The sequence below is a fragment of the Mytilus galloprovincialis genome, chromosome 10 (genome assembly GCF_965363235.1).
Source record: "Mytilus galloprovincialis chromosome 10, xbMytGall1.hap1.1, whole genome shotgun sequence".
Taxonomy (NCBI): Eukaryota; Metazoa; Mollusca; class Bivalvia; order Mytilida; family Mytilidae; genus Mytilus; species Mytilus galloprovincialis.
In genome coordinates, this window is record NC_134847.1 from 59086793 (window position 1) to 59110838 (window position 24046).

The 24046-nt window shown below is 31.3% G+C and overlaps 1 protein-coding gene across 3 annotated transcripts in view; it reads left to right on the forward strand.

Annotated features, from left to right (window-relative positions):
* The window catches only part of LOC143047976 (exportin-4-like), a 43967-nt gene that overhangs the window by 5276 nt on the left and 14645 nt on the right, over nucleotides 1-24046 (forward strand). For 2 of the 3 annotated variants that reach the window (XM_076221355.1, XM_076221356.1), the window contains exons 4-20: nucleotides 245-386; nucleotides 1004-1120; nucleotides 1467-1623; nucleotides 1952-2061; nucleotides 2577-2734; nucleotides 4000-4174; nucleotides 4741-4917; nucleotides 9172-9311; nucleotides 9997-10139; nucleotides 11615-11795; nucleotides 15218-15377; nucleotides 16564-16614; nucleotides 19605-19774; nucleotides 20332-20506; nucleotides 21095-21299; nucleotides 21640-21728; nucleotides 22416-22482. In XM_076221355.1, the coding sequence (XP_076077470.1) occupies nucleotides 245-386; nucleotides 1004-1120; nucleotides 1467-1623; nucleotides 1952-2061; nucleotides 2577-2734; nucleotides 4000-4174; nucleotides 4741-4917; nucleotides 9172-9311; nucleotides 9997-10139; nucleotides 11615-11795; nucleotides 15218-15377; nucleotides 16564-16614; nucleotides 19605-19774; nucleotides 20332-20506; nucleotides 21095-21299; nucleotides 21640-21728; nucleotides 22416-22482 (2417 nt within the window). The remainder of the gene's footprint in view (nucleotides 1-244; nucleotides 387-1003; nucleotides 1121-1466; nucleotides 1624-1951; nucleotides 2062-2576; nucleotides 2735-3999; nucleotides 4175-4740; nucleotides 4918-9171; nucleotides 9312-9996; nucleotides 10140-11614; nucleotides 11796-15217; nucleotides 15378-16563; nucleotides 16615-19604; nucleotides 19775-20331; nucleotides 20507-21094; nucleotides 21300-21639; nucleotides 21729-22415; nucleotides 22483-24046) is intronic. The other variant, XM_076221357.1, reaches the window with a different exon arrangement.

A 24046-nucleotide genomic window follows, 5' to 3' on the forward strand; every position in this document is an offset into this window, starting at 1 on the left:
ACAAGGCAATTAATCTTTATAAACAATGTTACAAAGTAAGAAATTAAAGCAAAAAGTCTAATAAAATAAAATATTTTGTTGTAACTGCATTTTTGCATTACAATGTCTTTATGAGCATAATATAATGTTTTTAAATTAATATATCATTGAAGAACAGTCTCATTTGATTATAAAGTGTCCATGCTAATATCAAATGTCAAAAGAATGTAGAAACCAAGTATTGATGAATAGCATTTGATTACAGATTACAGAGTTATGCTAGAGAACAGATTTTACAGACAGTGGCTGTCATACTAAAGAGAGGAACTATAGACATTAAAGGAGCTAGCTGCGACAGTCTCTTTCAAGATGTCACTAATCTAGTGGCTAGTGGTAATGTTACTATGGTGAGTAATGTGACTTGAGGTCACCACTCTGGTGTCATGGGGTAATGTTACCATAGTGAGTTATGTGTCTAAAGGTTACCGATCTGGTCACTAGAGGTAATATAACCATGCATATGGTGAGTCATGTGACTGAAGGTCACCAATCAGTTGGTTTGTGGTAATGTTACTATTGCGTGTCATGTGACTAGAGGTCACTTTTTTTTACTATGGTAATGTTACCATGGTGAGTCCTGTGGTTAGGGGCCACCACCTTGGTGACAAGGGGTAATGTTACTATAATGAACCAGATGATTTAAGGTCACTAACCTGGTGGTTTATGGTAATGATACTTTTATAAGAGTCATTTACCAATGTTATTCAGGTGACAATGTGTAAATTTAATCAGTGACTTGTTGTTCAAAGCTTTAACATAGTGGATATGATTCATTTAAATAAACCAAAATAACAAATATTAACCTTATTAAATCGTTGTATCTCTTGAAAAAACTAAAACCTGATGGAAAGCAAAACTGATATAATTCCAGGATCAGTCATTTATTTGTATTTTGCACATGATTTTACTAAGTAAATAAGCTGTATTGAAGTATTATTTTTATTTAAATATGATTTGTTTTCAGCAACTAGTTGCCTGTTCTATGCTGACAGCTCTACTAAATGAGTACTCTAGTTCCAGTAGGACCAGTAGTGTGGGTTTCACATGGGAATTTCATGCCAAGTGCAAAAGAGCCTTTGAGGTAATAATAATTACCGGTATATGAAATCCTACCAATAATATGCTTCCGTTTCAGTTTATATTTTTTTAATGGGGGACATTTTTATGTTTTGCAATATTTAAAATGACCAAAAAAAAAAGACATAGTAAGGGATAACAGGAAATGACCAAAATACAACACAGTACAACAGACCTGTGATCTTAATTCATTATGCCTCCAAATTATTTTTTCTTTGTATCAGATATCATCAGTATATTTTTTTTTATTCAATTTAAAGAAATATCTACATATTTACCCAAAGTAACCTTAATAAAATTTCATTTAAGAATATTAGTTGTGAAAAATAAATTATTCTTCTTAATTTCAGGAGAAAGACTTAAAAAGAGTATTCCAGTTTACTTTACAAGTCATGAATGAACTTGAGAGACAACCAGAACCAATAACAAGGGAGGCAACTGCAGTACTAAACAGACTATTGTCAATATCAGAACATGTATTGTGTTGGGAATTCACTCCCAAAGTCTGTATCCTTTGATTTGATGAAAAGAACAGAAGATATGTGTATTTGTGATATTGCTTACATTCTTTTGCAAAAATATGCCAAACACTACAATGGTTAAGTCTAAAGGGTACTGGTTATAGGAAAATGTTCATTTTTCAATCTGGAAAATGATTCACATGTTATATTATTAAGTCTATAAATTAAAATAAGTTTTTGTTGTGAGATTATTTTTGTTAGCAGAGCCATGGCTTTCTATATTTTCATAGATGAAGGAATTTTCTAATTAATTTTTACATATGTAATTATGTAGACATGTCTAAACTTTAATTTCTTTAACTGAATTTCAATAGTCCGAAGGCATATTGGTTCTTTTGAAATGAACCAGAATGTACCCCTGAAACCCAATGAGAATTGGAGGGATACTCTGTTGGATAAATCTGTTGTAGAATTGTTCTTTAAGGTAAGTAATTTTATATCCCAATGTAATCTGATTGGCTAATAATAACATTTCTTAACTTTTTCTTGTGAAATCAAAGATTGCCTTTCTAGATAAATATAACGATTGTGTGTCTAGGTCAAATATCTTCTAAGACAGTATGTTATTAAACCACCAAAAATTTTACTGGGTACATTAGTATTCTATAATTGGATAACATTGTTCTGTTAGGAAAAAATGAAATACTAGCATTCCTATGAAATTTCTATGGATTTTTCATTGCATAAATCCTGAGGAGTAAAATTAATTAAGTATATTGATGATTCAGATATTTCTGAATTTTAAAGTAATTCTGTAATTTTTGACAAAAGTACATTGTGGTCTAATGAAAAGATAATTTGTATATTCAGATGTTTGGAACTGGTAGAATTATAAATTCAGTGATTGTTTTCTACTAAGTGATAAATTTTAAAAAGGCACTCTGATTTCAAGACTTGATGTTCACCAAATTATCAATGAAATTTAAACTTTTGTTTCAGATATATAAGAGAGTTCGTTACAATTCAGATATGGCCAATCATTGTTTACAATGTATATCTCAATTAGCTTCACTGAATGGACCAGTATTTCCTGATGACAAATCTAAGTGCCAGTATTTGGCTTTTCTTCTTGGAGCATTTCTCCCAATGTTAGCCAGGTAAGATTAAAGGAGTAGGTTTGGTAAGACCCCTTTTTGGCCCCAAAAAATAGCAGTATTACAAAATTGTGAAAATGATATCTTTTAGCTATTTATTGGAAAGAAGAATGCTTCTGCTACACAAGTATGGGCTGTGTTTGACAATACAATGCACATATATCAGGTACTAACATCATTAAGTCATGCTAAATAACTGAAATCTTCACAATTTTAGCATTTTAGTTAAATTTTAGACGGTTTCCATCTTAAATGAATGTGGCCTCATTCGTGTTCATTCAAAATATTGAAATATTATATGTATTTGATGATAATACAAAACAAAAATAAAGGTTGAGGATGAACACGCATTGTTGACAAAAACAATCTGAAAAGTGACGATTTTTTGCATATTTGATAGATATTTCATATTTAAGCTTGAATCATAGTGTTTTTAATGACTTAATCAGTTAAAATCTTTCCCATAAACTAATTGAATCAATTGTAAAAGACACTTAAGTGTTTAAAAAATGTTCAAAATCTTTCTTTAGATGAAACTGAAATTTGAGGCCAAAATTGGCCCTTACCGGACCTACTCCTTTCATAAAGGGTTTTAAAAAAATAACTAAATCAAAATGAAACAAAAACAAATGAAGATTCCTTATAGAGGGAGATATTTGGTATAGAGCAATGAGAAAACAGTCCAAAAACACCAATGACCATAAGACATCTTAGAAATTCTAATGCAATTATTTTGTAACAATATTTCTGATTGGATGACAGCAAGCGTAAAATTCTCTTTCTCCTTGTCTGTAACTAAGGAAGCCGACATTTTGAATTTTGGAACGTATTGACATGTTATTTCTACAATAATAAACAAAAAACTCACTTGTTGCGCCTAAAAATCTTCTTTTTATCAAATTTTATTACATTCTGAAGCGGCACAGAAGCCAGAAAACGCCCAGTGTTTATGTTTGACGCCGGAAGCATACCTATGACGTCACCTAGTGTAGGGACCATAGAAGATAACATCTTTTTTCGCAGAATTTTCTTTAATGAAGATTTTACACTGAAAAAATGATTGAAATTTAATTATGAACTTGTTTTGCATTAGAATAGAGATAACTGTATTGTCTTAAAGCTTCAAATACAATACAGTTATCTCTTAATTCAACATACAATTGTCAACAATACTGTGTCAAGATCTAATGGTCATGAGTCTATTCAAGTTGTGAATAAATTGAACAGAAATAATAAAAAAATATTTCATGTGTATTGTTGTATTTCAGTATTGAACTACAGGATTTTGAGAACCTAGGTATAGCCAACACATTTAAGAATGTGGTCAATACTTTCTCTGCTGCAACTTTTATGAGTATACCATCTGAAATGATGGAAAGTTTTTTACACAATCTTACACACCAGACTTGTACAATGGGAAGATCGGCTACAATGGAGGAGGCAGTAAGTTTAAATAGCACTTTTTGATACCATTTTAACCAATTTATAGATTTTATATGTCGATTTAAATTAGAAATTTTCAATTCATATTTGTTATAATCTTCAAATACAGGAAGATGATATGTTGTTTTATTTATTTTCATTGTTAAAAGTGTTCTGTATATTGCGGAAAACATGTATTTTCATAAATATTTGCACTTAGTTGAAAAATTTAATTCCTTGTTCACCATATTTATAAACTTCATGAAAATTGGTGGCCAACAAAAAAAGAAATCCACAGTATATGAAATTGAAATGATACACAAGTTTATGTTACATGTAACAAAACACACAAAATACTGAAAAACTTACCACAACTCAAAGAATCAGGCATTAATGATGGTATTCTATTTAAAGTTTTTGCTTGGTCTCCAACATTGATTAGGCATTTTTATTCCACATAAAATATGTACAGCAAGTTTTCTATTTTATTGTGTTTGAAATTTTCTTCCATCTACATGAAGAAATACTTACTAAACAACAGTATATCAAAATAATCATTGGAACAAAAGGTTTATTTTATTTTTTAGTTACACAAGGATGACACTGTTTATATGGAAGCTTATGAATACATGCTGGAATCCTGGATGGAGTTAGTCAACAAAATGAAGGATATAAGTGTTGATTCTCTGAAACCCAAGGCTATAGAAGTGTTTAACACATACATACAGTGTCATATCAGTGGTCCAGAGGGAACTAGGACTCAGGTACATATATGTGACAAAGCCAGAGTGTGGAAATTATACAAAGGCTAAAGATATCATTAAAGGGAAACTTCGCAAAAAAATCAAAAATTGATATTATGTCCATTCTGTATAAAAATTCTCAAATTTATAGATATTAAAGTTTTATTCCGCTAGATAAGAGATCACCATCGATTTTAAATTTTGAGTATCAATTCTCTGCGTTCCGCCATTTTGTCATCTTCTACGATCAAAAATCACGATATGTCTATAAACCACAAAGGACCAAAACTACAGTAACCGATGTAGTCGTAATTGCGTGTCGATATCTTGTCAATCGTACGGTTGTTTTATCTGACTAACTAACTTGATACGGAAAATGTTCTTATTTTTTTTTAAATAACCATAGTCTGTTATTTTTAAACTGTTAATATTGGAATTAATTAAAAAGTCAAAGTTCAAATCATAAATAAGTGTTCCGTGAAAATTGTTTTCGAAATTGTAATTCGTTCATAATTCTTTAAAGTAATAAACTTTATTCAAATAAATTCGGATCTTCCCTCATCTGATCACCAGCATGGCTTAAGGTATTACTCCCAAAGGTATTGTGAGGGGTGTGGGGTGACACGTCCAGGTATTCAAGCGATTTCCTGTCGGGCTTGCAAGTTCATGGATCGTTTCACTTCTGTAGGTATTGATCGGTGTACACGGCCGATAACTTATAACTTTCCATTTTGAACTATCAGGTTTATAATATACATCTGTCTTGCGTGTCCGAAAGTGATATAATATACTAGTCATTACTTACATTAACTCATACGCTTGTTTATAAATAACATTTCTGGTGTAAAGAATATTATTTATAAAAATATAAATAATACATAAAAAAAAGATTTGAAGAAATAAAAATCTATTTACATATTTTTTCCAAGGGTTAATTTAGGAAAATGTAATATAAACTCTTTGTCAATAGTAAAGGACAGATTGGAACATACCAGAAATATTGATTTTAAAAAATGTACGCATTTGCCGAGGATTTGTTTATACGCCTGGATAGAAAGTTACGGAACTATAGCGCAATTTAAATTATATACATGTATACATTGAACATAAGAAAGAAACATACATTTTGTGTAAATTGGGATAAAAGTTTTGTAAATAGACTAGTCCACGTATGCCAACAGTATGTAATCAACGAATTCGATAGACTATTGTATACCAACAGAAGAAGAAGAAGAACGAACTATACAAATCAGTTGAAAAAGGCTTTAGTTAACTCATCAGATGGATAAAAATACAAATACTATAAATACAATTGGAAGTTTTCGTTTTTGCAATTTGAGAGTAAATGATGTATCAAACGTTCAAGAATACGCATGTAATATGTGTCACTGGATAAAAAAAAAATCATCCTCAACACCTACTTCCGTATGGGACTTCCCCTTTCAGTGACCTGCTAATTTAACAGATGATACACTTTCTAAGATTTATATGTCCAACAACGACCCACTGCTCTACATGTGTTACTAACAGCCTAAGATAGCAATTCTTTTGTTAGGTCAATTCTCTTTCGTACAATACCAGAAAACATGGAAAATAAGTTCTTTAAATTTTGACTCTGGAATGAATACCATTTTTTCGTGCGACAAACTTTATTTCTGGCGATGAGCAGACATGGGCGGAAAACAATAAAAAGATAGGTTTAATATTAATTTTGTTCATTCATTTAACATGTATAATATGAATATCATTTAGTACACTTCGGTCTATACAAATGCAGAATATACCATGATGGTTTGATTTCGTCAAAAGATATAAGAGATCTGACAAATAGATTATCACTTCGATATTGCAAGACACCCATTTATAACTTTGCACTTTTGCATACCAAACTTTCGCAAAAAGATAAGTCATTTGATTAAATAAGAAGTTGTGGTTTGTTTACTTGGGGGACACTTACCCAAATGAAGTGGACTTAAGCAGCTATATAAGTCACGGTATGGCCTTCAACAGTGAACAAAATTAAAAGTATATTGTATAATTCAACTAAATGTGAACATGGCTGTGAGTTAGTACGTCTGGATCTCTCCCTCTATGGCGCTTGTACCTCGGAAAACTTATACAGCTTGTTTCAAGAACAACCGGGTTCAGACAAACTGGTCTGAAATCGATATTGTCACTAATGCATTCACCCAATTCAATATTACCATCAAAGAGAGTAAATTCGGGGCAACAAAGACATTCTGTCAATAAGGGCATAACTATGCATTTAGAACACGAACACCAATCCGGCTGTGTTAAACTGGCGAGGGTTGCTAAGGATATCTTGATTTCGGGAACTTTCTGCAGCTTCCATTTTATGGAGCTCTTCTTCGGTATACTCTGGCTCTAGTGCGTACCCAAATTGACCATACTCGTCAAAATCTGCCTCTCTTGACCGGACTGGAACCACTGTTAGTACTATCAACCTTTTTTTTTTTTTACTATCAACCTCCGAACAAGACATTTTTAGTTACGATTTTATGATTAATTTTGGGACAATATATACACTGTCCTATAGAAACAAGCACGCACAAATCATGAGAGAAATGTATGTGAGTAAAAGTTAATTGAATTAGCAAAGTTAATATTCTTTGGTCTCGAATGTATGTTAACTAATTAATGTGTTTTTATAGGCTAGCTCAAATCCTCATCCAAATAATATAATCTATATGTAATAATCCCTTCCTACCACACCAAGATTTAATGCCGAGCGGTAGACATATTTAAGGTACTAATTAAGTATAATTGAATGAACAATAGATAACAATAATTAATCATAAATGTGCAAAGATTTAAAAACATTTTTTTTTCTTTATTCGTACAATTATATTCCGCTTCGGTAGAGTTATCTTCAGATAGTTTCAGATATTAATTAATACATGGGTTTCAAAAGTCTAAATGTAAGTGTTCTCGTACATTTTTTTGCCTAATAAAGACAATCAAAATGATTTGGTAAAGCTATTTCTAATTTCTAAGTGCCCCTTTTTTATGAGACTTAAATCAAGGACAAGAGGTGTATATCATTTTATTCTGACACATGAATTAAGTTTCCCGTCTTTAACCGAAAACTGTTTATTTCTTAGTAAATTAATTTATTTGAATTCAAATAAATAATAGCACCAAATATAATTAAATAATTCCACAGCGATCTATTTTTATTTGTCACCTGTATTTGTAATGTGTGTATTAAATGCTCCCTTATTTTATAATCCACTGATCCAAATAGACAGTCACACCTGGCAAGGTGTGCCCTAGGGGCGTGGTTAAATACCGAAGTGCAAATAACAATTTACATTTAAACAAGCCATCTACGAGTATTGCCACAGAACCGTGAATACACACATCGTATAAACCTAGTCATAGCAGAGATAGTAAAAGGTCAATAAGAGTACACCAACATATTGTCTTTAATTTGTTCACCTTATCAGACCGAAAATGCATTAATTAAAAATAATTTTATAACTTTTTGTGTTGTCTAAAAAAATAATTCGAATGTATACGTTTAACATAGAAAATTTATCTCATGAATGTGTACAATTGCACGTCTGTGCGTTTTATCTTCTTATTATCGGCTGGTTATTAGATAAAGCATAAGTCATCGGCGCGCTTACGATTACGTTAAAATATGATTAAAAACCAAGACTTTTAATGATTGTATTTTAAATCCCGGCATGCAAAAACCAGGAGAAAACGTCACGACCTACAGGAAGTAGTTAATATTTTTTCATTAATTATTGAATTTCTCCTTTATTACTGCACATTTAGCGATAAAACTTTGCGAATATATATATTATGTCATTATGAACATATTTAAACCATAAGAAAAAAATCGCGAATTTTCCCTTTAATCAATAGGGTAACGCCATTTCCAGAATCAAGACAAAGAAAAGACAAAAAAATTGATGTTTGAGAAATATTTCTTGATTAAATTTTATATGCAAAGCTTAGAACCAAAGTGAGATAGCTATAAGAGGACACAACATTATGTATTGCTATTTTATCAAATTTTCCTTTGATTTTTTTCTGTGATAGTTTTTCATATCATGCTAATTGAGTAAAAGGAGAATATACAACATCATAAACTTGTGTCATTGACATTGCCTAGGAAATAGGGATAAACAGATTATCATTGTCTTTCAAGCTCAGTGATGTTTCTCTGCAACATCTCATCTCAGGGCTATCACCCTTAGCTAGTTTGAAGAATCATCATTAATCTTTAAATGGCTGCGTTTTCAGGATGGAATGGATGCTGCCCTGGAGGATAGTGATGTGGATGAGATTGAAGAGGACGACAGAGAAAGATTTGGTGATGTGTTGTGTTGTATTGGTACCTTGGCTAGAATGGTACCATACCACAGTATACCACTATTGTCAAAGTAAGTCACTATTTTATTGGACGACACTTATTTTTGTTTGCCCAAACCCTTCCCAAAGGTAGAGACAGTGCCTGTGGGTAGGTAGGCATTTTTAAAAAAATGTTTCAGAACAGAAATTGATTTGTCAGATGTCATTGAGTCTGCATGCCTAAAGAAAAACTTTTTCATATCAGAAAAATAATAGATTTTGAGTAGTCATCTATTTTTTGGGTAGATATGGTTAGAGCATACAAACATTCTTTTTTAAAGCCTTGGTACCACTAAACCATACAAAAACTAATGATTGTAATTGATTATGTAACAAGTTAATAGATGGTAGCTAATTTTACTTATTGGAATATATATATTTTCTGATTGTATAGCAATAGCAATAAACAAACATGTCATTTCTGTGAATTCAGAAATTATTGCATTTATTATTGTGATTTTGTCCTCTTAGACTAAAATAAGATTTTAATTTTTGAGATATTGAGAAAAATCCTTTTTAATTGATATAATAGATTTCAAAATGCATGTTTAAATTATTGGGATTATAACCTTGTCACATTTTCCCTAATAATAAATACATTGTAATAATTTCTGAATTTGCAGTATTACAGAATATTTAACAATGTTTGTGTGGTAGAAAATAGAACTTTTGGTTTACCTGTTATCATAAACAATTACAAACCTTATTTAATTACAGGATATTAGAAGATAGAATTTCCCGATTACATGGCCAGTTACAACGATTACAACAATTTGCTGCTGAAGGCCATGACGTATCTATGGATACATCTTATCTTACAGTTTTATATGAAGATCTTCACTGGATTATTCTTGTTGCTAGTATGTCTCTTTTACCAATAATTTTAATTATTAATTAACTACACTGTTATTGGACTTAATATGATGAAAACTGCCTATGCAATATAATGTGTAAACTAGGCCAATACAGAATAACTCGGCCAATACAGATTTTTTTCTGTATTGGCCGAGTTATTCTATATTGGCCGAGTTGACACAAGTGCAGGATTTCGGAACGTCTCTAGATTTTACATCGAAAGTCACGATAAACACAAACTGAAAGTAAACAGTTGTTTTGAAGACGCAGTTGTCATTTAGTGATCTTAAACATGCTGAAAATGTCAGTATGGCATACATTTCAGGCGAAAGACGGTCACATTCATTTAAAAGGTATTTTGAAAGCAGACGATAGAACTATTTCAGGTTTGGGGAACGAGTAGATTATCACAAAAGTTCATTTCTTGACGACCTCATAATTTCACGATTGTACACATCGATTTTAAATTAGTTTCTGCATAACACATGCAATGGCAGTACCTTTCCAATTACTATTTATGTGTTGCGTCTAAATTTAAGTTGTAACACTTTATAGTGACTGAAAAGGGTAGAAAAATTCATCAGATGAGAAAATGCTGAAGACACCTGGAAACAGCACCAGATCATTATGTATTGCATCTAATACAAAGAAACAAACTGAGATTTGGATAGTTCCACTTCAAGGTAAAAATATTTATCTCTTGAAATGATATTAAAAAAATATTGTAACACTGTAGTTAATTAATAAAGATATTATTACGTGTATTTCTGTATAGGCCTTGTTATTGGTCCTCGGCCAGCTGTATTGGCCTTCGGCTTCGCCTCAGGCCAATACAGCAAGCCTCGGACCAATAACAAGGCCAATACAGAAATACTTACGTAATAATATCATAACAAAATGGGTATGGGGATATAAAACCATGGAACGATTCCAAGGAAACAAGATATTATTGCTGTTTTTCATCTTGAACATGTTGAAAGATGATGATAAAACATGAAAATCTGCAGGAAGTTAAATATTGTGTTTTTAAAGCAGTAAGTTGTGCAACAGAAATCATGAAAATTCAGTAGTCTTTCAAACATATCAAATGAGAAGACAATAGCCTGTGACCTCCATTGGGCCATTCCATTTTAAAATGGATATAGTTTGTAGGTATGTCCTTCCAGTATCTCTCCATAACCAAAATACTTAGAGAAATTTTACATACATCAAATAGTCATACAACCATATTGTTAGATTAAAGCACTGACACATTTATATTGACTTTTGTTTTATAGACCATTCATTTCTGTATATATACTGCCAGTCATGTTTAAATCAAAGGCCAATCTTATAGACTGACACATACTTAGCCTAAAACATATTATGGCTAGAAAGCTTAATAGAACTTTCTGATTTAGATATATAGAAAATATCCAATCTTCATTACAAGGATGATCATCTTCAAATAGTATAACGGTTTTATTATTTCTTTTTACAGCTAATGTACTAACAATAGAATCTGAAGGAGAAACTCCCATGATTCCTCCAGATATTATGGAGTTCACCATCTCAACGTCAAAGGATGTGAACATAGATACCACGCTTAAAGTTCTGTCATCTCCTAATGAAAGAATAGATTCCATACCAGGAGCAGAACAGCATACAGATGGTGTAGTTAGGTAAGTTCCTATAGATTCTATACCTGGAGCAGAACAACATACAGATAGTGTAGTTAGGTAAGTTCCTATAGAGTCTATAACTGGAGCAGAACAACATACAGATAGTGTAGTTAGGTAAGTTCCTATAGAGTCTATACCTGGAGCAGAACAACATACAGATAGTGTAGTTAGGTAAGTTCCTATAGATTCTATACCTGGAGCAGAACAACATACAGATAGTGTAGTTAGGTAAGTTCCTATAGATTCTATACCTGGAGCAGAACAACATACAGATAGTGTAGTTAGGTAAGTTCCTATAGATTCTATACCTGGAGCAGAACAACATACAGATGGTGTAGTTGGGTAAGTTCCTATAGATTCTATACCTGGAGCAGAACAACATACAGATAGTGTAGTTAGGTAAGTTCCTATAGATTCTATACCTGGAGCAGAACAACATACAGATAGTGTAGTTAGGTAAGTTCCTATAGAGTCCATACCTGGAGCAGAACAACATACAGATAGTGTAGTTAGGTAAGTTCCTATAGAGTCCATACCTGGAGCAGAACAACATACAGATGGTGTAGTTAGGTAAGTTCCTATAGATTCTATACCTGGAGCAGAACAAAAATACAGATGGTGTAGTTGGTAAGTTCCTATAGATTTTATACCTGGAGCAGAACAACATACAGATAGCAGTGTTCTCCCCAGGCCGATATGACATTGCGGTGCCACAGCGCCTTCATAATATTTTCGTAGATCCCGCAGCGTCTTAATTGGCCGCTGTCCCTTAATACTTGATCCTGCAGCATGTTAATTTTCACATTTTCATTATAAATGTTGGTTAAAATTGTCAAGTTGCTGATCACCGCTGAGAGGTCGGTCAGTGTTACGCAATAACTGATAATTGGTTTTACCTGAGCCACACTTATCTCAGCCTTATCGGACTATGTTATCATGTAATAGCGTAAATGATCATCAAGAAAATCGGTATTTTCAGAAGAGAATTAAAAAAATTAAAAACTTCAGTGCAGAAATTGAAGAAATAGATCGCAAATACATTGTATTTACACATCGTGTGTGTGATTACTTGACCATTTAAATAACGAATTTTTTCATTGGTCGAGAAGAAGAATCTATTTATACATGACCAATGAACGTATTGAATACACGTGATAAATTTGAATACACATTGCTAAAGATATTTACGATGAAAATTATGAATGAGAGTATTTGTAGTTGAAAAAATTAAAATAAACGTTGAATAAAGATAACGAGGAGTGATTTAAATTAATAGAAAGTGAAAAAATGTTGATTGCAAGCTCAAATCGTCTCAAACTGTCATGTTTTAGAACATAGGTAGAATCGCCGCAGCTTCTGTTTAATGTCATAAGTTAATAATTTCAATGGTCTTAACTTTAACGAATTTGTAAAGTTTCGTTTATATCTACCTGTCAAAGATAGGTTTTAACAATAATACACACGGAAGCGTAATGTCAAACTACGGAAACTGTTCAGCTGTTCAATAAAATAATTTAATAAAGACTTTTATTTAAAAAGTTGTATACCACATATCTAAACCATATTCGATTTAATAATTCTGAATAAACATGTTCTCTGCAAATAACAAAGGGTGACTTCTAAGCAAAAGGCAGATCGTGGAAGTAAAAGTTTTGTTTTTCAGACCAATGACTTCTAATGAAAAGGGGAATACGTATACAGCTGCGTCAGTATTATAAGCAGATGGCATTGCTTCTCCCAATCCCAACCGAGCTTAAGTTATGGCAAGTGATAACAGCAAGCACCATGTTTCTGGTTTCAGTGACAAGTGGCTCACTGAGTTTTCATGGCTTAGAAATGTTAAAGGGGGTATAAGCAAAAGTTATTATGAGAGGGGGTTTTCAACCCTAAAGAGGATAAGGACAATGTTGAGGAACGATTGTCCAACAAAAAAACACTATCTTGAACCAATAACCCTAGAAGGAGCAGAGAGTACAGAGATGAATATTTATATTTTGACTTCTTTAATTGACTGAATATAAATAACTTTTGTGTTTAAAATCAATTTATTTCATATATTCTTGTTAATCATTAGTACTCTGCATTATTAAACACATAACACAATGCATTAAAATTTATATTGCATGTCATGATTTATGACTAATCACTTAAGATCACCAAAGTTCATTCTAAAAAAAGAGTTACTTGCCCTTGAATTTTGCGCCTTAAAAAAATCCTGGGGAGAACAACATACAGATGGTGTAGTTAGGTAAGTTCCTATAGAGTCTATACCTGGGGCAGACCAGCATACAGATGGTGTAGTTAGGTAAGTTCCTATAGATTCTATACCTGGAGCAGAACAACATACAGATGGTGTAGTTAGGTAAGTTCCTATAGAGTCCATACCTGGGGCAGACCAGCATACAGATGGTGTAGTTAGGTAAGTTCCTATAGATTCAATACCAGGAGCAGAACAACATACAGATGGTGTAGTTAGGTAAGTTCCTATAGAGTCCATATCTGGGGCAGACCAGCATACAGATGGTGTAGTTAGGTAAGTTCCTTTAGAATACATCCCTGGAGCAGAACAACATACAGATGGTGTAGTTAGGTAAGTTCCTATAGATTCTATACCTGGAGCAGAACAACATACAGATGGTGTAGTTAGGTAAGTTCCTATAGAATTCACAACTGGAGCAGAACAACATACAGATGGTGTAGTTAGGTAAGTTCCTATAGATTCTATACCTGGAGCAGAACAACATACAGATGGTGTAGTTAGGTAAGTTCCTATAGAATTCAAACCTTCGGCAGACCAGCATACAGATGGTATAGTTAGGTAAGTTCCTATAGATTCTATACCTGGAGCACAACAACATACAGATAGTGTAGTTAGGTAAGTTCCTATAGAATTCAAACCTTCGGCAGACCAGCATACAGATGGTATAGTTAGGTAAGCCGTTAGTTCCTATAGAGTGCACAACTGAAGCAGAACAACATACAGATGGTGTAGTTAGGTAAGTTCATCAAATCAATGTCCAATGTGACATCATAATAGAAAAATTAACAAATTGATGAATGATTTTAAGGGCCTTTTTAAAAAAATATGTTTCTAACAAATGAAAAGAGAAAAATAATAAATTTAATTTATAACATTAGGTCTCTAACTAAAGTCTATTCCACAAATCCACGTCCGATATGATAAAATCATTGTCTCCAGTTTAATTTTTTTTTCAATTTTTTATGAAGTGATTGATAAATTTTCAAGAGATTTCAAAAATTTGAAATTTAATTAACTTTTTTCAGTAGATTTAACTAACATTTAATCAGTAGGTAAGTAGTATATAGTTGTTTTATTTAGATTTATATATTTCATCAGAGATGGACATTCTTTGTTTTAACAATGTTTATTTTTTTGAAAATATTGACCGTAATCTTTCCAGGTTAGTGTCGGGTGTATTCCGTTTATGTGAAGTAGAAAGACGCGCTGTGGATGTAAAACTGACAGGATATATTAGTCCACAGCTAATCAGTACAACCATGTGGTTCTTACATAGATGGTCAAGGTCATATCTACTTCCAGATGAAAATTACTATGCACATGTAAGAATAATACAAACTTAAAATCTACAAAACTATTTGCTCAGAATAGAATGAGAAACTTTATAAGGGATTTTTTTTTTTTTTTTTTTTTAACATTCTCCTAAGCAACTGAAAGGGGCACTAGCTGTCAAATTCATGGTAATCGATTTTAATCAAATTCTCACATTTAATTTATAACAATGTAAAACATTTATCCAAACTATTAAAAGTCTAAAATAAACAATAAACAGGGCACTGGCATGAAAATACGTAGCTTCGTTTTGTTTCGTGTGTATTTCAGTCTAGACGCCATCTAATTAACCATCGAGTTGACTGTATAAGCGATGTAAACATTAATATAGATATAAATAGATTGAACAAACCTGTGCTGTTGGATTTTTTTAGGTCTATTTAATTTTATATTATAGATGAAAAATAAGTGTTTATCAACGGTTTTTACCTTATAAGAATGAATTTTTGTGGATCGAATCAGTCAATCAAATGATATCCTTTGTTTCACTATCAATGATGACATTCATTTCCTTTAAATATCTTTACACATTCATGTGTTATCCATCTCAAGCTAAGGGGTTAAATTGAAGTTAACATGAATACAGATTCAATTAGGTCAAATTATTTACTTGCAAGTGAATAATTCATCATCAATGTTTTTTAGCTTATTTTGACAAAATTGAACCATACTGGCTACTAAAAGGGAAAAATTATTTCACTATTTGCATTTCATAAATGATTGAGCAAAAAAAATAATATATTAGATTTTTTTATATATCTCGTAGCTAGTGCCCCTTTAATACTCTTAGTTTGACGGAATTAGAAAAATAAAAAGAGGAAAGAATACCTGTTGTAGAATTAGATGGTATTAGATAATCTTGATTTATTTCCTGAAAGTATTTTTTTCCCCCTAAATCATCAAGGGTCTCTTAAAAATAAATGCCAAGATATGAATTTTTATAAATTCCTTTTGAAAAAATTGAAGTTGCAAAAAGTAATAATCTTATCAAATTAGCTGTTCAAAAAGTTTTTTGAAAAAGTATTATTTTTTTTTGTGATATCTAGCTCTTAATACATGAAATGCTTGTGTTTTTTTTTCAATTTCTGCTGAACTTTTAGAGAGTAGTTTTTGTGATTGACAAATAAATCTGAGTGATTTGATAGTATATATATTTTAATTTTGATTAAATACCAGGTTCCCTCTAATTTATCAAGTAAATCAATGTCAGATAGTCAAGAGCAGTGGGTAAGATGGCATGTAGATTGTTGGATTCCTTGCATGCAAAACTTAATATGGTTGGTTGAAGTGAATCACATGTTAATATAACTTGCACAAAAAGTTCTGAATCATACCCTTAACAGACAAATGAGGCAAACTGTTGTCTAATTGTCTCCCTTGTAAGTACCTCTCCTACAATGTATTCTTTTTTGGTTTTACTGAAAATTGATGTAATTTTATGAAACATATAAAGATGAGCACTAAAGAAAATCATTAGTTGGTGTTAGGTCTATTCAATACACGTTTCCATTCATTGGTCATTGAGCAAAGTTTTAAATTAAGCATGACTGCTATGAGCGATAAGTATGTTATGCCTGTTACTAGTAAGTTTCTTTAATTATAAAAAACCGACCGTGCGAGGGCTGTATAGCCAGTCAAGGTCGTTAAACACCACCACATATATATATATTATAAAAACTAAGGTGGTATAGTTGCTAAATTTTTTGTCATTTGATCTCTGGTGAAAAGTAGTCATTGGCAATCATACCACATCTTCTTATATTTATATTTATAAGTTTAAATGCTAGAATATCATGTAAATGTTAAACAAATGCTGTAAATGCTGTGATAAGTATGTTTTGGTGTGACCAGTGAATGATATCAAAATAATTACTATCTTTATATAAACACAACATGTGTGTACATTGTTATTGTTGATATAAATAATATAAAAAGTTCTTTGAGCCTTATTTTTGGTAGAAATTGAATTATAATAAATGGCAATAATATATTTTGAATTTTTTTAACCATGCTTGAACCATGAGCTTATTATTAAGTATATACGCTTCACAGATTATTCAATGTGAAGGGTCAAAAATCAGTTTTATGGTTCAATAAATTCAAAACAAATAATAGCCATTCATTAAATATATACCTTACATATCAAGTAATAACTGCAAATGCTCAGACAGGATGAAAAATAGCAAGACTAGTTATCTTTTGGTAGTTAGTTTGATGAATGATTATTGGTCTGTCTATATAACAAAACAAAACCCAAGATTTAAGTAGATAAATATATATAAGTTGTAGCCAAACTTTCTTATTTAAACAACAACTTGATTTTTTGCAAATTATAGTTAAATAGATTAAAAAACATTTCTCACACTCTAAATACCCAATGTTTAAACATTTCTTAGAATTTGTGTTTAACCTAACCTATAAACATATTTAAGGAATGACTATAATTTTTTTCTGTCTATGAAGAAATAACATGAAAAATTTGGTACACACTGAATAACGCGCGTAGCGGGTTATTTAACAGTTTGCAACACATTTTTTATGTTATTTCGAATAGACAGAAAAAATATTACAGTCATTTCTTATAATTTAATTCTAAATTCCATTTTCAACCATAGAAAACCATGAATAAACATTGATGACATCACGGTCACATGACTAAATTATGTCTATGGGCTGATAACAAAATAAATGTAACGTCAGCCAATCGGGAAAAAGCTTTACATCCAAAATTAAATCATTAGGGTATGGAATTTTATTAATCTGAAGCAAATTGTATTATTTCAAAAATACATAAGTAAATGTGCCAGACATGATAAGCATGCAATCATCATGAATGAATCATGCATATATATCACACTGAACATGTGACAATCAACCTACATCCAGTATACATCATGTGTAATTATATTTATCTTACCTCCTATACATTTCTAGGAATATTATTGGTTAAAAGCGTCCTCCTGGAAACCGTGTATATTTAATATTAGGTTAGTTGGTATGTGGGCCTATTTCATACACGGTTAGTAGTGCTGTTATGTCCCTTTAGAAAAACAAAACAGAACTGAGAAAAAATCTTAAAGGTTTCGACAGACGAAGAAAGTGAAATAAAGGGAAATAAATTCATAAAACACATTTAAATCTAACAAGTTGTCATTGTTGGCATCTGTTTTGTAGGATCAAAGGAAGTAGTTTCTAAATCATATTATGCTAACTGTATTGAAGACTTGCTCATTTTGATATGCCACTAGTTTAAATTTTACAGGTTAGGATAGTAGGTAAGATAAATTCGTTACATAGTGTACTAGTGACGTAATACGGTATATATGGGGTCAGTAAATTCCATATGGGGATTCGAGCTTCGCTCTCACCCCATATGGAATTTACTGACCCCATAGATTCGCTTGAATCCCCATATGGAATTTACTGACCCCATATATACCGTGTCAGGTCACTAAGCACACTATGTAACTAATAATATATGTATTCAAACTTCTTATTAAGTACATGTATTGGTATTGTTCAAAGTACATGTATAATAAATATAAAACATTGTTATTATTGATAATGTTTTAACATATGAATACATGCATTTGATTATGTCTGTAAAAATGTTGCAGTTCTGCCACAGTTATTAATAGCATAAAATATTAATGTTGCTTTGAATGAAACAATGATAATATATATAATGAATATTAGATGTGTGACTTTTGTCAATTATAAAGTAATCAAACAACGGAATAGAGCTACAAATGATGTGATAATTTATATGATAGCATTACAGATATGGAAACTGATACTGTGAAAATTATAAATTATACATTCTGCCTGGTGTCTTTTTAAAAATCAGCAATTAATTAAGCAACACATATCAAATCAAACCACAATGTTAGAATTATAGCTGTTATATGGATTGTCAGTAACTTTTGACAAATTGAAAGCTGTCATATTCATATTTTTTTAAAGTTTTGATATTTTTTCCTTATAATTATTGTAATACCTGTTAATTTCTATTTCATAAAAAATTTGTTCAGCTATTTTTGTACATGATATAATCCTTTTTCCAAATTCTAGGTTCAAACTGTGTTTGATTTATTGAAGTGCATATAATGTTTGTTCAATTGCAGTGCACTCACTCAATCACATTATTTGCATTAATAAAAAACTTGCAATAATTTCTGAATTGACAGTAAGTAAATTAAATTCTATTCTATTTTTAGGTCAGTCATGCCCTGTTGTCTTCCTTTGGTCGTGATGCTGATGGTGCCCAGTGGGTGATATCATTTCTTTTTAATTGTATTATGTGTAATTTAAATGCCTGGACATCAGAAGACAATGTTTTAAAGGATTCCCTTGATCTGCTGGTTTCTCTGGTGGAAAATAAATCAAAGTAAGTCTATTGTGTAAAGCAGATAAGGGTAATTGATAGTAAGACACTTCCTTACATTAAGACAAAAAAAAATACATCATTACTACAAGGTTCTAATTTGCCAAAAAAATATTTTAAACTTCACATTAAGAACAAGTCAGATAACTGTATAACTGTAAGGAAAAGAAACCATCAAGTTATGAAAAATAAAAAGTTAACTACTTTAAACAAACTTATTTTCGTGAGCGATTTATTTTTGCATTTAGAAAAATAACGTGAAAATAAATTGCAACGATTATTTTAGACTTGTAGCTATCCTTATTAAAGTACATCAAGTAAATTAGAAAATTGCAACAATATATAGCTGCAAAACGGACTAGAAAGGATAAAACGCGAAATAAAGTATCCGTGAAAATAAGTTAGTTTACAGTATTTTAATTGAATTTTCAGTTATTCTAATTTCTATTTTTGTTTGGGTGAAATTTGTTATTAAGTTGAGTTAAATAATTGATATATTTGTTGAATGTTCTGAAGGGAAACGAGATGTTTGTTACTATATACTCCAGTTTATTTTACAGAGCTGAATATGTAACAAAGTGTGAACATCTATGGACATTAGCTAAAGAAGAAGCCAATCACCAGCCTCCTTACAACTGTCTTCCATCTCAAAGCCGTAGATGTTTGTTAAGAGCTTTAGTATTGGCTGGATCTGGTGTCAAAGATGAAACATGGAAAGAACAATATTGGAATTGTGTAAGTTATTAAATTGATGACAAAAAAGGTTAAAAGTAATTTAAAAGAACAAGATATTAAAGACAAACAGGTGGTCTAAGTAGTGCAACTTGTCTATCACTAGCCTATCAAAACTGAGGAGTTTGAACCCAATATGTGGCAGTTACAATAGACTAAAATCTTAATTAACTACAACTCTCAGTTTTTCTCCAGAAGCTTGGTGGTTTTCTCTGGCAACTCCAGCTTCTGCCACCAAAGAAACAAAACCAGCCAATATTGTTGAAAGTGTTATCAATCGCATGCACCCACCAACTAAAAATCTAATCTGTCAATCAAAACAAAATATGATTTTATATATTAAGGAACCGCCTCAGGTCCTTATGTGCTAGAGGTTGTGAGTTCAATCCCCACTTATGTGAAAGGAAAGACTTGCATTTGCTGTTTCTCTGCTAAGTATGTGTATTTTAGATTTAAGAGCAAAGTCTGGTTGGCTCAGAGTCATAAAAAGTATCAAAATAGGTGAACTGCATACTTTTGCTAAGTAAAATGATTGTATGTTGCTTAATATTTGAAACATATGCTTTGTGTTATGTTATATATATATTTTAGATATTGGGATCATTACATGACAGATTTTATAAAATAGTATGTCAGGAGAACTTTTCAAAACTGTACTGTACAGGAGGAGTCAAAACACAAGTGATAGACTTATTAGAATCTGTACGTGGTGTAGCATTAGGAACAAGGGTAGATAATCTAAACAGAATATTTGATTTCCTACATCCGTTATTACAAGAATGTGTTAAAATTTTAGGTAAGATTATAGTTTTACAGACAAACTAAGCAAATGGTCATTTAATGTAGAATATTATTTTTACCTGTGACAACTTCACTGAAGTACAAAATTTCTATAGGCTTGTATGCAGACTATAGCAAAACTGTTAAAGGGAATAGCAATGAAAAAAAATAAGAGTTTTTCCACAATCAAAGAAAATTTGTTCCACAGTAACAACATGGTGAGATTAGAACGAAAAAAACCCAGAAAATATCCAACCTTCCTTATCATTCCCTTTCAGATATAACACTAATGTTTAAATTTATAAAGATTAGATATGTGATTAAATTATGGTGTCAATGTTACCTTTATATTACAGATGTATATCATAATTATGAAGATGTAGTGCCATTAGTGTTAGAACTTTATTCTGAAGTTATACAGAAACAGTTATGTTTCTTGGGAGAGGTTTGTATTATATCATGTCAGCAATCTACCACCTTCTAATTAATTGTAAGCAGTTGGTTAAACCATTAGTATTGGACAAAGTTGCCAGCAAAGTTCTGCAATGCATGTAAAATTTTAGAAATTAGCTGAACTTCAAAAAGTTCTATATTTATATTTACAGATATATTTTAATTTTAGTTTATCCAGAAATTTGGAGATATGTTACATGGCAAAGTTTGCCATATTTTGATACCCCTGCTTGTATATAAAACTTTTTTTTGACAATTTCCACCTTCACTGTTAACAACATTACTTATAAAACTGAAAACACATTAACAGCAAACATTCAGGAGTCGATTTCACAAAAAAATCTTAGACTAAGATTAGTCTTAAGTAATGAACAAATCAGTATACTTACGATCAATCTTAGTCATAAGTTTTTTTTGTGAAATTGACTCCAGGATAAGATTTGAACATCCAGCTGTGACCATGTGAAATTGTCCTACAAATATATGGCTTCCATGAATTATTTCTTAAATTTTATTGAGATTTATTGAAATTTTGTTTTTGAAAGATTTTTGAAAGTGCAATGTTAATTATCCAAACAATCCTTTAATTTTTTGTATGCTATAGCAAATATTTTCTGGAAATATATCTTACTTTCAATCCCTAGCCATTTTAAGATTTTTAATTATTACCTATTTTCAGGCCAAGTCAAGGAAGTTATATGAGCTAAGTTTATCTGTGATAGAAACATATTCCAATAATATTAAAGGTATGTATCTTACTTCCTTCAAGCATTTTATTTTGTGAAAAGAGCCACCTATAACTTCTACATTACTTGTATATATTAATACATTATACAGCAGTTGTAATGGTTGATTGAATATATTATTTCTAAGGGTTTTTGGGATACGATTGCTTTCAAGCAATCTGTAGACTTATACCAGTGGCTCAGGACAATGCCCTCACGTCAACCGTTTTATTCTAAACATTAAGGACCATCTCAGATTCTTATGATTGTCTTGGTTTAAAAGGTAAAAACAAACAAAGGGATTGAACTTAAACAACTTTCCTATAATGTTCTTTTCATAATCTTCATGTTTGATATTTCCCTTGACTTATATGCATGTTTTTAACAACACTGAAAATCAGAATGAAGCAGTATTTATATTTAGTGTTTTTATAAATTTAGAAACACGTCAGAGGGAATTCCCCAGTTGTGATAAAAATGCGAGAGTTCTCTGAATTCTGATAAATCTATTTCTGTCATATAAGAACTGAAGTGGAGTTTTACTTGTATGTCACCGTTATTAAACTGATATTTGATATTGTACCTCCATAAAGAAATAGAGAACCATCTAGGTTTAATATACGTTCTTACTACAGGGTTTGTTTAGGTAAATTGATTATGCGCATGCATATTGTTTTCTTGACTTCAAGGGGTATTAGATTAAATATTTTCGTTTCGAGTTGTCTCCCTTCCGGAAGTCACTTCTGTGAATTCTGAATCAACACGTTGAGAACTCGTTCTGTCGATAAACGTCGTATTATATTAAAAACAATCGCAATTTGAACCGAGAAATATGTACGGAAAGGAGTCATGATCACTGACCCAAAGGAAATTAAATATTTAAAGAGTTAGGAATGGGGTGATAGGTGATAAGATACAAAGTGAAATACTTCTCCCACTCTGAGTCTCAGTGACTGCTGTGGAAAGTAAACTTGGAATTGATAGAACAAAAATAAAACACAATAGGCTTAAGAACATTGTTCATACACTTTTAACCGGGATTGTCTATATTTTATAACTATTCAGATTACGTCAGTGATTTTGCTAGCGCTCGTCACTTTCGTATTTTACGAAAGGGTTTTCTCATTGACGAAAGTATTTCAAATCAATTTCGTCACTTTAATTTTGAAAATGTAAAAAACAAATCGCAATAAAAACTATAAATCTACCTGTTTTCATGTTTTTGACAAGTTTATGACCTCCAGGTAATTAACATTTTCAACAGGTGTTACAAGTTGTGATTACAACTAATCCGCTTATCGCCATCAGATGGGTCACTAATCCGTTGATTATTATTAAACCCCATAATTGAATGACCATCATAATTATTTCCCCAGGAAGACCAGTCAGTCGGCATTTGAACAACCAGGAGTATAGTTTCGTCATCTAATAAAAAATGTAGGGTAACAACCCTCGTTTGTCGTAGATTCGTCATTCGAAGGCATTTTCGTCATATTTGATTTAAATTTTCATCAAAAACTTTCGGCAATTTCCATTAAAAATAAAGAACTTTAATGTGTTTATTCAAAACTTTCACGAGTTAAAC